General features: G+C 34.1%; 1 protein-coding gene across 2 annotated transcripts in view; it reads left to right on the top strand.

Moving 5' to 3' along the window:
• LOC145291218 (beta-galactosidase-like) overlaps window positions 1-5329 on the top strand; it is a 120021-nt gene extending 114692 nt beyond the window's left edge. For both annotated transcript variants that reach the window (XM_080136806.1, XM_080136805.1), the window contains exons 16-17: window positions 847-973; window positions 4946-5329. In XM_080136806.1, coding sequence (XP_079992932.1) covers window positions 847-973; window positions 4946-5194 — 376 coding nt within the window. In that variant the 3' untranslated portion in view covers window positions 5195-5329. The remainder of the gene's footprint in view (window positions 1-846; window positions 974-4945) is intronic.
• Window positions 5330-17453: the final 12124 nt, after the last annotated feature.

Below are 17453 nucleotides of genomic sequence, written 5' to 3' on the forward strand. Positions count from 1 at the left end.
ATGCAAATTGCGAAGCTTCATCTCAACAGATTCCAAAAAATAAAATGTGGAATTGTGAAAATTTATTTTGGAACAATTACAACAATTAGCAGTAACAGCAGTTTTGTATGTAAGAAAAAAAAAATGTCAGAACTACTTCTCATCAATGCCGCAACTCTTAACTTCAACCGTAATTCTCAATGGCTATGCTCTCTCTTAGCGAGTAAAAAAACTCAACCTCTGTACTCTCCAATTTGTTCCTCCTTATAGCTACTATTCCCTTCAAATGCAAATTAATTTCATCTATTATATAAATGTTCCATCTAAAAACTTTTTTTTTCTTTCTCTGATCCCATCACCCTAGCAGGCTAGACAAAGGCACTTCGTTTGAATACATTGCTACCAATTTCACTTCGAAAGAGGTACTTGTCTTTTGTACCATGGCGAAATTAGTATAAATTACAAAAATGACAAAAAAATGATCCAATAAAAAAAATAATTACTAGTAAAAATAAAATTTATAAAATTATTGGAGTTTTAATACAGGTTTTAGTATAGAAGAGTTGTGCAACAAATTCTGTATAACAAACTGACTTATCTCCCTTGATCTAAACTATGAGTTCACTATTTTTAACCAGACTGTAATTGTGGATGATTTTCTGTTCAAAATACATCTAGCACATCTACTGCACGAAACATATTTATACAGCACCAATAATTCTCTTTCAAAGTTAATTGATCGCAATGTATTCAAACAAACCAGGAACTGTATGTATTTTTTTTTCTACAAAATTAATTTATTAAGTTTAATCATATTTAAATTTTAAAAAAAATTATTTACAATACTTTTTTTACTTTCTGCTGCAGAGCCATTACTTTCCCATCGAAGTTCACTTCCCTGGAACTTCCATCTTTCTATTATGGCACTTTCAATCTACCTCCTGATGAAGACAAAATCTATGATACTTATATTGATATGAAAGATTGGACAAAGGTAAATTTATGAGTTTTGAAAGTCTTCTCGTTTTTTAATTTTTTGGTTGTTTATTTTTTTTTTTTTGTTTATTTATTTTTTTTATTTATTACAGGTCTTATTGTACACTAGCAGGACACCTGGCATTGCCCATTCATAAAATATGCTTAAATATGATATTTTGATTAATGCACATTTTGTATATATTTTATATTATATTGGACCCAATATATAGTAATGATTTTAAAAAGTTAAAACAAATGACTTGGGTGCCACCACGAAGAATCAAAACCAAAGTGTTTAGCTTACAATTTACTTTTTCCTTTGACGTCAATGCCTGAGCTATGAAGGCATGTATGCTGCAAGGATAAAAATTAAAACCTGAAACCAATAGCTATTATGTTACATACAGATATTTGTAATGCAGTCGTTCAACCTTCACCTGATAAATTTCATTCCTTTAATTTTCACTTTTGCATCAATTTTCCCCAGCTAAAACCCAAATATAAAGTTTTGCGTGGGTTTGAAGACCCTATATATTAAATGTCATGTCTGTAGACCAAAAACTGATAGAGGAGTTTGGTAGGCAAAATTTTTTAAACAAATACATATACACATACATACATATATAGAAAGAGGTCTGTGTTTACTATAACCTTTTTACGCAAATATTACGCAAGTATAAATCATGTAGAATATCTGCATGAATATAATTACACGTAATAGTTAACTAAAGATGATCATCCCATAAGAAAACCAAAAAACTACTAGGGAATTAATTAAAATGAATGTTTAAAAGAATATGCAAATTAGCTAGATCTTTTGCTAGTGAATGCAATTCAATGATCCATATATAACAAAGTTGTATTTTTGTCTCTATCTTCTCTATATAAATAAAATGAACTAATTTTTTCCCCTCCAACTTTGACCTTAATAGGATTAAAAATCATGACATTACATGCAAATGTAATGCATACAGACTGCAGCACATTATCTGAGGTTTGCTATAGGCCTATTACCTCTACAGTTCCTCGACAATGGTGCATTCCTATATTTTTCCGGTGAGAGTCCACTGCCAAAATCGCTTCGATTCAACGGAAGTTGCAACATTTTTCTCTATTAGATTCCTCCTTTCCCCTCTCCCCATTTACACTGCAGCGGATGCGTTTACAAGGAACACTACGAGGAAACACACCGGTTTGGAATCGTACAAAGTTACTTATGCCGTTTCTTTTTTTTTTTTTTAATCTTTTTTCCCTGATTTATGCTTTCTGTTTTTTCCATAATAAAATAGAAATTAAAAAAAAAAAACGCGAAAACACGATTACTATTATTATTTTCTTTTTGCTTTTTTTTCGTTAGTGTAAGACACAATCTGCGAGATTAACCAGATTTTACTTCCGGTTTTAACGACTCTAACCATGAAATCTAACTATGACCTTTATTAGTACTTTCAACTCAATATTTATTTTTACACAAAGATTACAACGCAACGATATCGTGAATTCACTTGCATTACACTTAAATTAAAATTAAAACAAATAAATTTAGAATTCGAGAAAACAAAAACATTCTTTTAGAATTCGAGTGTGATGTGACTACTGAAACTAAACCAAAACAAACTTCACTGCAGAATTGATATTTGACCTAATTCACTTTTTAGTTAATTCATCACTTTTTTTCTTTTTTTTTTCTTTTTTTTTTTTTTTTGCGCTTTCGCCTCAATGATTCGAGTTCGAACCTCCCTCCAAACTTTTTTGGGATTTTTCAAATACACAGGCACCACCGGCCCGTTCGTATTGCATCATGTTCAGTTTTTTAATTGTTTTTTTCTTTTACACAATTTATTTTTTAATAGTTTTAACATTGTTTTTATAATATTTAAACAGGGTTATGGCTTCACTTGTTTTCATTTTACCACCCACCCACCCTAACCACACCCGCCTCTAAAAACCAAGGCAACGCCGGGTACCCCCCGCTAGTTTAAAATAAATAGAAAAGAGTTTTAATGTGAATATCAATACACAAAAAAAAAAAGAAAAATTTAAAGAAGTATAGATATTTTCTTATGCAGACTTTTCAATAAATGTTTATACAATTATATATTGATACATTTTTACAAAAAATGCTTTGGCTTTTAAATATTTCTGTTCATAAAAATAAAAATCTTGTTTATTTATTTGCCGTGTTATTTAACCAAGAAGAAGTTGGAGTTATCGCCCCCTGACAGTTATTGCTGTCCATGTAATGTGGAAGTGCCCAAAATTTATTTGCCTTTGTATCTATCTGCATCTAACTATGCAAACTGCATCTAATATATATATATATATATATATATATATATATATATATATATACTAGCTAACATATCTGAGCTTTTTAATTTGTTGAGAGCTAATCTGCAACACCATGGCAACATTTTGTTGGATATCTAGACTGTGTGTACTGAGAAATAATTTTGACAAAGCATGCACCTGGCCAAATGCAAGAAACAATAAAACAATTATTAAATGTACCAAAAGATCAGTTGAATAAAAATTATGAACCTGACATTTTATTTAATACTTGACATCTTATTTTAATACCTAGGCTGTGTATACCGAGAAACCATTTTGACAAAAGCGTGCACCTGGTGACAAATACAAGAACACATAAAATAATTATCAAATGTATCAAAAGGTTATTTGAATAAAAATTATGGACCCGACCTAAGGCACCTTTGTAGGAAGAAACAACAAACTTGATCAGTTGTCAAAAAGAAGATAAGTTAAAAGTATTTGAAAGGTTATTTTTGGAAAAAAGTTACACAGGTGTAATTAAAGTTAGGTCAATTCAGTGAAACAACAATGGCTGAATAAAACACTTTTGAGGTGTAGCTACAATGACAATGTCATCTGAAGAGAGCGTTTCAGGTTGTCATATATGGTTATATAACAACTGAAAAGGATATCGTTTATTTACGATTTGCGCCTAAGAAGAATCAACTCGCTGATGTATTATGTTTTCATGCTTTTAAACATAGCAGAGATGCAACAACACTATGTTACGGATGGAAAACTCTGTCCATGGAAATGTTCATCACATGGAGTAAAAAAGTAAAGATCTTTTGTCAGAATGGAAATTGTGATGGATGGCTCTCGTCTGGGTGAGGTCCCGTGTTTTGACAAGCTTCTGGGTTTGACCTTTACTCCTGATCTGAAATGGAACATGTACATCAAGTCTGTTGCCAAGGTCGCTGTAAGATGGTGGGATCCTTCTACAGCTCCAGAAGATATCTCACTACTGATGCAATTCTTTATCTATATAAAAGCCAAGTACGTCCAAGGATGGAGTACTGTTGCCATATCTGGGCAGGAGCTGCTAAAAACAGCCTATCCTGCCTTGACAGAGTACAAAATAGACTTTGTGGCTTAGTGGGGGATGCCCTTTTCTCTACCCTGCAGCCTCTCTCCCATAGAAGAGACGTTGCGAGCCTATCCTTGTTTTATCGTTATTTCCATGGCAGGTGCTCGTCTGAACTCCAATCTCTGGTCCCCCCTCGCCAATCTTTCACGAAAAACACCCGTCTAGCTGAATCCACTGTGAAAAATTTCCCCCACTCTATATCTGTGCCTAAATCAAAACGTAGATTCCATGAACAAAGCTTCTTTCTTAGAAGTGCACGCCTGCGGAACTCTGTTCCGTCTGCCTGCTTCCCTCCGGACTACAACTTGGATGTCTTCAAGTCCAATGTTAACAAATTCCTAATGAACCGCCCCCTTAAGTAAACATTTCATCAAATCTCCACACTAACGTAATGTACTTGCAATAACCCTTATCCCTGAGTGGCTTCCGGGCCTTGATAAGTGGTGATCACTGTGTAAAAAAAAAAAAATAGATTTTATAAATTCTGGAATATAGATTCAAAGACAATTCAGATTTTTACTTTGTTACTGATTAATGAAATGTGTATATTTTAAAAATTATTTATGATATTTATTCTCTTCTTTTTAGGGTCAAATTTTTGTGAACTATCATAACTTGGGACGCTATTGGCCGAAGAAAGGACCTCAAGTACGTCTTTATGTGCCGAAAACATTTTTGAAACCAGGACAAAATTCTATCATCCTATTTGAGCTGGAAAAAGCTCCATGCAACATGTCATCTCCTTGTCTTGTCCGTTTTATGGATCAACCCCTTATCGATGGTGGAGTCACAGTAACAGAACATGAGCAACTTTCTGTTGAGGTGAAACATGGTTAAAAGATGTGAATATTTAAAAAAATTTGCTGCTGGAAGTTGGGGTTAATTTCCACCCATTGAACAATGCAAAAAAAAATTTTGTTACTGCTTATTTAAAATTAAACAGATTTAAAAAATAAATAAATTGCAGAAGAATCTTTGTAATTAGTCTTCTGAATGTAAAATGATAATTTTTTTATGTAGAAAATAAATTTGTATTTTTATATATATATATACATATAAATATAAATAATTTTTTCTGATTTTTATTTTAAATAGTAAATTGTATCCATTACAAGTAGTGTTGGGACGATTAACCAAATTCAGGATTTGGAACTTTTCCAGATATCAGAATCAGAAAATTTTAGCCTAATTTCTGATTCTCAAAATACTTCTAATATTTAAGTCAGGGTCCGTGCTTTCCATGTTAGAAGCGTTGATTGAATTGTAAATAGAAATATGTATGAAATGCATCTGAAAGCCGAATAGGTAATTTTTCTTTTCTTTCAATTTGGCAAGGAAAAATGATATAAAATTCTCACGAAAGAATATAACTCTGAAATATATTAATTTTAAACAAGTAAATACTTGTTTATTTTCATAATATTGTGTTGTAATTTGGCTTTCAAACATTTCATACGTATTTCAATTTAAGCTTATAATTTTTATTTTTGTTTGTTTTTGTTTAAAACTTAATTTTCCATTGATAATACTTACGATAAATTATATCAATAATGAAATAATACATATTTACTGATTGTTAAACTACCAGTATTGCTAAAATCTACACATCACATATATTTTTACATTTGTGAAAGTATACGCACATATTAGATTCCGTTTTTATGGTAATCCAAAAATTAAAACCAAAAAGATAACTACTCTATAACTAAATATAGTAAATATTTGAAGATTTTCAAAGAATTGGTAATTGTACCAGAATCGGGGGAGGGGGTATTGGAATCGTCCCATCACTAATTATAAAACTTTGATCTCAATAGTTCAAATTAAGTTGTCTCCTCCATTTTTTATAAAACATGGCAGACAAGACCTTACATTTTGCTTGGTCATAAAATTTGATTTTCTTAATTTAAAAAAAAAAAACTACTAGATAAATTTACAGGATTTTTGGAATATGACATCTTTGTTCCATAACGGGTATATTGTGCATTAAAGTATTTGAAAGAATTTTCTGTATTTTTGTTTTTGAAAATGGGTTTAATTTTAAATAAGCCATAAACTTTTTATGTTAAAACAACCTTTTTTTAAAAATAATTAGATTATATTTTTGTATAAATCTAAATATTTTATAAAACTTTCAATATTTACATGAAAATAAATATTATTTTGATAATTAAATGTACTTTTGTTTTCTTTTTTCACAACTGAATAATTTGCAATAAAATATAATACATGGTTTTAATCCCCACAGCATGTGCACCGTTCAACTTATCTGTAAAACAAAATAGATTTAGCTATCCTTAATTGATGTCTATAGCCTCCTGTTACATGCAAGAAAACGTCTAGGGGAAGACACGCAACATATATTGAAAAAAAATAAAAGAAGAGAAAAATAAAACAATTTATTGAACAGATAAACAGTAAAACAAATATTTGCAAGGAAGATAAATCCGGTTTTAGGTTAATCTAGCTTTTACATGGTGCAAACAATAACCGAGTTTGATAAATAATAATATATTACTTTGGTCAGAATATAATATCAGAAAATCAATATTTACCAAGAGTCCAGTTCTTTGTGAGGGTGTTTGCAATTAGCTTGTTTCAGGAATTCCTTACAACCGGATTTTATCCAAGGAAAAATAGGGCGGGTCATAAATAGTTAAAATATCATCCCAAAATAGTGTTCCTTCTTAGAGCTGATTTAATAACTGAAGTTATGACGCTATTAGCATCTATTTATAGTCATTGTGGATGGAACTTTCTAGAATTTCTAAAATGGAACACTACAACTTGGCACTTTCTGGAGACCTCGGAAAAGAACACTTTTCTGTTCTATTTTTAGAACTCTTTAAAAACGCTTCAGGTTTATATATTTTATATTATTTATGTAAGAAATTGTAATTTCTTCATATTTGAAAAAAGGAAAATGTCCTCATGACATTCCCAATATGACAGTATTTTTAGCTTGGTGATGGAAATTGTCGTATAAGACAAGTTTTCATTGTATATCTTGTGAATAATCATAGTTGTTTATGATGACTGTTGTATGGAGCCGATATGATTGCCTTTGGTCACAAAAAGAAATCCCACTAATGAGCAAATGATGCATCTGTTATATATATGAATGGCTATGATTGTCTTGGTTGTATAAACAGAGTTATTTTGTTTTAAAATGAATACAAGACACTTTATTGCTTATTATTATAAACAATAAAGTGTCTTGTATTCATATTCAGACTTGTTTATTTACAATTTACACTTCAAAAGTAACAGTGATAACTATCATCATCGCGGTGGAGGTTAGGGGCAAGGTGGGTCTCTCGCCACTGTTTTCTCTCTGCTCTTTTATATATATCACTTTGACCTGTTGACCTTTTTCTCGCCAACTTGTTTATTGTTTTGCAACTCCCTGGGTCCTAGTTCCTGTTGATTAACCTGTCAACCTTATTTCCGCTAGCTTTTGTTGTACTTTTTGCTGGTTTTGGTCTAACCCATTTAATATCGGTTAGCTTTCCTGGCCGATTGACGTCATGGATATAGGTTGTTTTAAATCCCTGGATTTCTCATTGTGTTCTTTTGTTTGCCTGGATACGCTCAGTAACACTATTATAGGTCACCTTTCATAGGATTGACTTACTGCGTTCTTTGAGTGCCTGGACACAGCTCGTAACACTATTATAGGTCATCTTTCCTGGGATTGACTTATTGTGTTCTTTGATCGTCCGGACACCATAACACATCTATCAGGTATTTGTTCATATAATCCTTCTTTACGAATGGGAAACATGGCCACTGCGTGTAGCTGATATCCAAAGGCTGGAAGTCTTTGATCAATGGTGTCTTTTATACATTCTCCAGATTTGTATCTCTGACCACATCTCAAACGCCGCAATCCATGCATGATCTAAGCTTCCTGGATTTGAGAAAGTACTTCTTATCAAAAGACTCCAATGGTTTGGGCATGCCTTTTATCATCCGACTGACCCGATTCATAAAAATATAGCACCAACACTGCTACCAGGATGGCACAAGAGTGATCAAAACTTGGGACGTGGCTTAGAGTAGTCAAAGCTGACTTGGAAGCTATGACCAGCCTTTACGTCTGGTGTATGATGATGGAATTGTGAATGGCTGAGGTATGCTGAAGAGTCGGCAGCAGACAGACTTGGATAGACTGCCTCATAATATAGTAAATTCAGTTGAAACCGGCTCAACCCACCTCGGTGAATGCCGTCACAAGTACAAGAGGCCGACTGGATTGAGCTGAAAGCAGGACCTCAATGAGGCAACATTGTTGGTAACTGGACTGGTTCTTTACAGTAAAATGGAGTTAAGTCTTTTAAAAAAGAAAGTATATAATTTTGTCAAGATTCCTTTATGTTGACTTTGACAAATATAAAGATGTTTAGTGCTGGTTTACATTGGTGAGCTTTTTCAGCCAATGCATTTCAGGTGAAAACATGTCCTTACATGGCATGGCGAAATTAGTATAAATTCAAAAACTATGAAAAATGATCCAGTAGAAAAATAATTACAAATAATAAAAAAAATTTTTAATTTTAGTTTTATCATGTTTTAATGCGGAAGAGTGTAACATGGTCGTTACACTTCAACCGTGTAATTTCATGTCAACCGCTCGGACCCACACATTGTCTAGTACTGTCACAAAGAAATAAACGAAAAGAAGAAGGAAAGAAATAAAAATGTGATTCTATATTTTCTTCTTTTTTTTTTTTTTTTAGTACAAATGAAATGAATTTATTCGTGGTTCTTCCAACAGCATATTACATTATCTTTCAAGAGCCTTTTTTTGCACACACGTTTTACAACTCTCTGCCGTATAACATGTGCTTTTGAAAAGTCTTTCTTGCTCAACCACATGCTGTCCTTTGTTTCTTTTTTTTTTTCTCTCCTTCTCCCCATGACGTCAGCACATGCACACTTACTTAATTTGCATATGTGCTAAGGGGGCTGCTGTTGCTAATATTTTCACTAGTCATCTATCCTGCGACTGCTGATTTTCTAACGCGCACCATGTTACAAGAGTTGTGTGACCAATTCTGTATGACAAACAGGGGAGATAACTCTTGACTTAAATTAAGGGTTTGCCATTTTTTAACATGTTTGTTGGCAACATAATTGTGGTTAATACTTCCAGCATATCATTTTCTTGTAATTTTTTTAAATTTATACTAATTTTGCTGTGACACGTAAGTATATAATGTTTTCACCTGAAATGCGTTTGTTTAAAAGTTCACCAATATATACAAACACAGAATATTTTTACAATGGATATCATTCTGGTCAGCTGCCGTTTTTTATACAAACTAGTACTTTTCGGAAAAAAAAAAAAAAAAAAAATTAAAAAAATAAATAAATAAAAGTGTGAAACTTATTGTGATATTATCAGAGTCCCCCCCCCCCAACAAAGTGTTAGGAAGCTTTAAAAACAAAAAATAGAAAAAAAATCTATCAGCAGAACAAAATCATAGGAAGTTGTTCATCAGGGCACACAAAAGAAAGCTGAAATAGTATTGTTTATCATGGTGTGGCAGTAATTGGGTTAATATGTATAGAGTAAGCATACGGTCAATTTTAGGAGAGGCAATGAGTTTTTCTTTTTTCTTTTTTTTTTATTACATTTTCACCCCAAACAAGGCAAATTGCTACTTTGGTGTAGGGGGCTACAATCAGGGGCAGCAACTACTGGGGCACTATGTTGGGATTTGGGCAGTAAGATGTCGGTTCACGTTACACTTGAACTTCTGCATGTCAGTACAGTTAGGGAAGCAGGAACCTGGAATGGAATTCCAGAGTCTAGCGGTTCTGTGGAAGAAACTACTGGAGTAGAAAGATCTTTTACATCTAGGGATCTCTACTATGTGGGGGTGGGATTTAGCTGCCTGTCGAGTTTGTCGAGGGCGTCTACGTCGTGGGGGCACAAGTGTCTGCAGTTCGTCAGAGCATTCACCATTAAAATACTTGTAGAACAGGCAGAGGGATGCAACGTTTCGTCGATGGGACAGAGGCTGAAGCTTAGATGCAAGTTCAGGGCCTATCAGATTTGCAACTCTCTTTTGAACCTTGTCTAGGAGTGAGAAACTAGTAGCAGCTTAAGACTATCTTAGGTTTGCGACACACTTGAATGCAAGTTGTGGCTCAGAGCAAATCGAGATGTGCTGACATCAACTACTGAACAGTCTTGGCAGCATTAAGAGAGTCGATAGTGTCACACATACAGTGCAACTGATATTTGCAGAATGTGCTTGAGTTTATTTTTTGTTTTGTTTTATACTTTGAGCCACTGTGGATTGCTCGACAGTCACCAATGTGAAAGACAACAACACAACCACAAAAAAAAAGATGGAAGAAAAGAAATAATTCATGCAAACAACGTTGAGGTTGGCATTTGTTATCAAGTGAGAGAGCACACATGTCTCGCACTTATCACCAGCTGACCCAAATATAGACGTGAAATCTGGGCTCTCTCTAATCTAGTTAGCAAACAAACTCTCTCTTATTAAAACTCAATTCATTTAATTCAGAAAAAATTTTGTATATATGATTTTTGTTTTTTAACTTTAATTTAACATTATACAGGGTGGCCACAAAGTCATGCACCAATGTTAATTAAAAAAGTTAAAAAATTAAAAAAGTTATAGTAGTAACATTTATTCAAATTCAGTTCATCGGTGCGTGATTTTGTGGCCACCCTGTATAATCAATTCTTAATTAATGCTGGAATATTTTAAGTTATAAATTTATTATATTTTTTTACTAGAATATCTTGTCTTTTTCTTTTCCAGTTTTAACAACTAGTTCTTTTACTTTTCTAGGTTTAATAATCTTAACCATATTACTTTCCATGCTTGCATTTTTCTATGTAATCCATGATTTTTTCCAAGCTTTGCTTTGAAATAATATTTTCTGTTTCACTTGTTATCTCTCTCTCTCTCTCTCTCTCTTTGATTTCTCTTTTTCTCTCTCTGGACTGTAGCATTCATTCAGCAGTCAGTTTTTGCTGGTGAGCAAAGGCGAAAGTACAGTTAGCATTTGAGCACAGTGACGGTGAATCATCAGCGACAGCGGTGAATTATTAGCAAGTTTTTATATCTTTTTATGTCATCATCTTTGCCGTTCCCAGCCGATTGGAGATAGCATAACAGATTTGGATGCTATGGTAATCAACAGCCAATCAGAAAAAAAATGTTGCTACGTTCCTTACAAATTCTGAGAACACAGTAATTTTATTTTTGTTTTGCTGAATGAAAATTGAAATTTTTTTTTTTTTCCAAATATAGCTGAGAAAGTGACCTATAAGCTGTAAGAATTGTTTGAAATTTGGTCGCAAAATGAGTGAGCGGTGAAGCTTTAAAGCAGTTCTAAATGAGTAAAACTAACACCTAATCATATATTCAAACACGTGTTTTAATGATAAAACTCTGTGGATCATCTAGGCTTGTTTACTTGAATCTTTTCAAGATTGGGCGATTCTATGTTTTAAAAAAGGGATAACAGGTGAATATATATATATGACTAGCTGTTCCGCCCGGCTTTGCTCGGGCCCTATGTACTGTTCATAAGGTTATATGCATATGTATATATTAAAAAATGTGAATATGTAAAGTAATGTTTTTCTGTATAATAGTCTTCCTTAACTACCATAGAGAAAAGACAGACAGACATGTTCACTTTTATATATATATATATATATATATATATATATTATGAAAATAATGGAAATAGTATTCCGACAAAATAGAGAAAATAAAAAAGGAACAAACCGTATTATGTGTTCACCAACGTTTCGTCTTTATTTCACCCAGAGGAAGTCTCGAAATAAAAACGAAACGTTGGTGAACACATAATACGGTTTGTTCCTTTTTTATTTTCTCTCTCTCTCTCTCTCTCTCTCTCTCTCTCTCTCTCTCTCTCTCTCTCTATATATATATATATATATATATATATATATATATATATATATAAATTGGATGCAAAATATAGTAATGATTTAAAAAGTATAAAAAAAAGACTCATACGCCACCACCAAGAATCGAAACCAAAACATTCAGCTCATGATTTATTTTGCCTCTGCCGTCAATGACTGGGCTATGAAAACATGTTTACTTCAAGGCTAAAAGTTAAAACATGAACCAATAGCAACTACGTTGCATTCGTAATGCTGGTGTTCGACCTTCACCTGGCAAATTTCATTTTTTTAATTTTCACACTTTTGCATCGATTTTTCCAGGCTAAAACCCAAATATAAAGTTTTAGATGGATTCAAATTTCATATGAAGTTTCATGTCTGTAGACCAAAAACTCTAGGAGGAGTTTGGTAGGCAACATTTGTTAAACAAAAATATATATGTATACATAAATATATATGGAAACAATTTTGTGCTTACTATAAACTTTTTACGCAAATATTATGCAAGTATAAATCATGTAGAATATCTGCATGAATATAATTACACATAATAGTTAACTAAAGATGATCATCCCATTAGAAAACCGAAGCAACTAGTAGGGGATTAATTGAAATGAATGTTTAAAAGAATATGCAAATTAGCTAGATCTTTTGCTAGTGAATGCAATTCCATAAGCCATAGATGAGAAAATTGTATTTTCTTTTTAAATAAATAGAAAATAGGGTTTTTAATATGAATATCAATACACACAAAAGAAAAACGACTTTATAGGAGTATAGAAGATATATACACACATCTATGGGCGTGGCTCAGAGACTAAGGAATGAGGGCGGAGAATTGCATATTTTAGTTTCGATTCTAGCTGATGGCATCCAAGTCATATTTTGTTTAGTTTTGATCTCACTACTATATATGAGGTTCAAGACAATAATCGATAGAGAATTATCTCTAAAATAGTAAGTACGAGGGGCGTGCAATAAGTAATGCCCCTGACCCACTTCCAGTTGTCTGATCTAGCTGAAATGTTGCATGTGCAATGATTTATATCTCTACGGGTTATGTGGCAAATTACAGCTCTGAACTAATTGTGGTTTCTGTTTTATAGGTGTTTGAACTGAGTCAGGTGTGAAATGGAGCCTATTGAATGTCGAGTAGTGATCCGGTTTTTGTATTTGAAAAGACGCACATCACAGGAGACTTTTGATGAAATGAATGAAACTTATAGTGATAATGCCTCATCATATGACCTTGTAAAGCTGGCATAATGAATTTAAACATGGCCGGAAGTCTATGGAAACAGCTCCCAGACCTGGTCGGCCCCCTTCTGCCATTGATGAGGCATCTGTCCGTCAAGCTGAGGCTGCCATTTTGGAAGATCAGCGTATTACTATTCGCCAAATAGCCCAAAATGTCAAGATTAGTACAGGGTCTGTGGAAACTATCATTCATGACCGTTTGCATATGCATAAGGTGTCTGTGAGTGCTCGAGGATGAATTTGGAGATGTGCCAAGAAGATGAGTCAAAGTTTTTCAAAAGACACAACCAAAGAAGGCAAGGGTGCAGCCCTCCGCTGGCAAGGTCATGCTCACAGTCTTCTGGGACCAGGATGAGTAGTGATTACAGATTTCCTGGCAAAGGGTACCACAATTACAGGAGCCTATTATGCTTCACTTTGGAGAAAATTAAGGGAAGCTATCAAAATCAAGAGGCGGGACAAGATCAGTAAAGGTACCTTCCTCCTGCAGGGCAGCGCTCCGGTCCACAACTCGCATATCGCCAGATCAGAAGCATGGGCATGTGGTTATGAAAACCTCCCCATCCTCCCTACTCTCCTGACCTTGCACCCTCTGACTTTCACCTCTTCCCAGCCATGAAATTGTTTTTGAAAGGAAAGCGTTTCCCAGATGATGCAGCCTTGATTTCTGAAATCACGTCATGGTTGGAGGACCAACCTGAGGTATTCTACAAAAACGGTCTCCAGAGCTGCATCAAACGATGGGAGAAATGCATAACTCTGGGTGGTACCTATGTATAGAAAGACTAATAACTGTGCCAAGTTTCGTTGCTCTACTGCTATGGGAAGTGGGCCAGGTGCATTACTTATTACACGCCCTTCGTATGTAATCGGCATGAAATGATTCAAAATATTGTATTTAAGCATATCTTACTTCCGGATAGCCTACTAGTATAATATATATATATATATATATATTGTCTCAAAAAAACATGTCTACATGTACTCCCATTTCAAATGATGATAAAACCTTTATTTATGAACATAGCAAAATGGAATAACTTCAAAGGTAATTGCAGAATCGTATTATTTAGATTCTTCGAACTACTGTTCTCATCCTGAGCGCTATTCTTTTCACAATGTTTCATTTGATTTAACTTCTGACCTTCTTCAGGTGCATCTTGTCGAAATCTGGAATCTTTCTAACTCTGGAAATCTGCATGGAATTTCAAACGGAATACTTTATTTTATCCACAAAGGTAGCATGCTCATTTATTTATTTGCGGACTATTTTCATTTTTTAAAGTTGTTGTTTCACAACGTTTCGCCCAACTATCCGTCTGGCCTTTGTCAGGTGGTAACCGTGACAGGATAGGAACTCTGAATCTTCTGACTGCATCCTCAGCCATTACTGCCATCCATAGTTGTTTTTTGTCTCACCACGTTTTGGCCGGCTTTGGGTAGGATTGAAACCGCTATCTTCAGACAATGCTCACTGGAACCATAGAGATTCAATGTTTCTATCCACTGTGTTACAGGCCATGGTTCCAGGTGAGCATTGTCTGGAGATAGCGGTTTCAATCCTACCCAAAGCCGGCCAGAGGCTTTGTTGGCCAAAACGTGATGAGACAAAAAACAACTATGGAAGGCAGTAATTGCTGAGAATGCAGTTAGGAGATTCGGAGTTCCTATCCTGTTGCGGTTACCACCTAATGAAGGCCAGGGGAATAGTTGGGCTGTTTCCTGGCTGACTATAACATGGTTGTTTTCAAACGTAATGTAAACAAGTTCTTATTGTTCTGTTTTCTTAAATAATGAAATTCTGTCCAATTTCCACCATTACGAATCGTCATGCTATTGTCTCAGCTACCGTCTTACACTCATTAACCCTAATCCTCGAGTGGGCTTGATAAGTGATGACTCCCTAGTTAAAAATAAAAAACAACAAACCTGCTCATTTGATGCGAATACACTTTATGTAAGATTTCAAATGTTTAGATCAAAATTTGTCTGAGTAATTTCATAGAAACCGCAGAGGTCAATTTTGTTTTAACTTTGACCCCAATTTTGACGCCTTAACATTTATTAATTTGGTCTCAAATCAAAATACAAAGCTTTACCTGTGTCCAAGTTACCTACATCTAAAATTTCAAGTGTTTAGATCCAAAATTAGTGGGAGGAATTTGGTAGAATCTGCAAAGGTCAACTCTTTCAACTTTGACCTTTTAGTAGCCAAATTTTTGCCCCAAAACTGATTAAAATGCTTGCCGCCTGTCTGAATACCCGTTATGTATAAATTTCAAATCTTTAGACTCAAGGAGTTTGAAAGAAGTATAAGCCAAAGATTGTCGATCACTCGCTTCTGCTATGACGAATACCTGGGAGTGAATAAAATACATAAAATCTCATGTCATCTTGGGTTCTGTCTTGGAGTGATCCTTTAAAATGATTCCAAGGACGGAAATAATAGCAGGAACAGGTATGGCATCATGTCATGTTATGTGTATGTAATATATGTTTTGACACGCACGCACCAACACCTAGGAGTCATAGACATTTAGAACGAGGACAACAAACTGTTATGCAAACACAACATACGTACATTTATGCTCGTTAATTGATCAAGAAGAAAATATAAGATGTACCTATTTACTATGCCTCCCCACGGGACAGAGTTAGACACCAGGGTCGTTTTTTTAACGTGGAGAAAAGCAGCTTATCTTGCCTTGACAGAATTCAAAATGAATTTCGTAGTTTAGTGGGGGATGCCCTTTTCTCTTCCCTGCAACCTCTTTCCCATGGATTCGTCTGAGCTTCAATCTATGGTCCCCCTCCCAAACTTTCACGCCTGTGGAACTCTCTTCCGATTGCCTGATTTACAGCTGACTACAATCTGATTGTCTTCAAGTCCAATGTAAACAAGTTCTTGATGAACCGTCCCCCTAAGTAATCCAATTTAAAAAATTCCCACTACTTATGCTTACTACACTATAATCACAATGACTAATGTATACCCATTAACCCGTATCCTCGAGTGGCCTCCGTCCTTGATAAATGGTTGTAGGGGAATAAATAAGAGCACCGGATTACCGGTGTAGGGTAAGGAGTGAGGTCCCTTGAAAAAAGAAGAGGAGAGTCCGTACACATGAGGCACGGACGCAAAAAGTTCTTCTTCTAAAAGACAATGTTGGACAGGCAGAGTACAACTCTAGAATACAGTCCTCACTCCTCCCGTAAACCCCACTATTGAAGTGAGTAATCTTTTTACCTTAATGTTCTGAATTGCACTGTTGTCATGTTTTCATGTTTGTTAATAAATTCTTGTCGTTTATACTTGTTGTACGTTTAGTAATTATTAAAGCTGGTCGGTAGTTTTGGGACTTGGAAGAACCTAAACCCGTACCAACATGGTGATTCCTGTGAAAAAAAAAAAAAAAAAAAAGGATACCAGGTGTTGCACTGTTGCAATTTCTAGCCTAGGCTTTAGCATTTAACAGTCGTCTCATACAACTGATATATGATAAATTTATTTAAATTTGCTCCAATTTTGTACCTCGTCTTACGTGATGGTTGGTGGTCTTATATGCCGAAATATACCGTATTTATGGAAAATAATAGGAAAGCCAAAATAAAAAATGAGGCCATTACAATTTATGGAGTTGAAACGGTTTCAAAAATCACTTCTTTAAAAAAAAAAAGCCCAAATTTAAGCCAAATTAAAGAAACAGGCCAAATACTATTTTGGAAGCCAGAATTGTTTTTTTTTTTTTTTTTTTTTAAGGCTAAATCCGCCAAAGCTGGCCTTAAAAAGTCCAAACTGAGAACTCTGGCTTTGAAAAAAAGATAGTAAAAAAATAGGTTTTTATTTATTTAAAAGAAATTACTTAGTCTATATTGTAACATTATCTTGTTATTTTTTATTATAATTTTAAT

Source organism: Euprymna scolopes, chromosome 12, assembly GCF_053919585.1.
Source record: "Euprymna scolopes isolate OS-2025 chromosome 12, ASM5391958v1, whole genome shotgun sequence".
Classification (NCBI taxonomy): Eukaryota; Metazoa; Mollusca; class Cephalopoda; order Sepiida; family Sepiolidae; genus Euprymna; species Euprymna scolopes.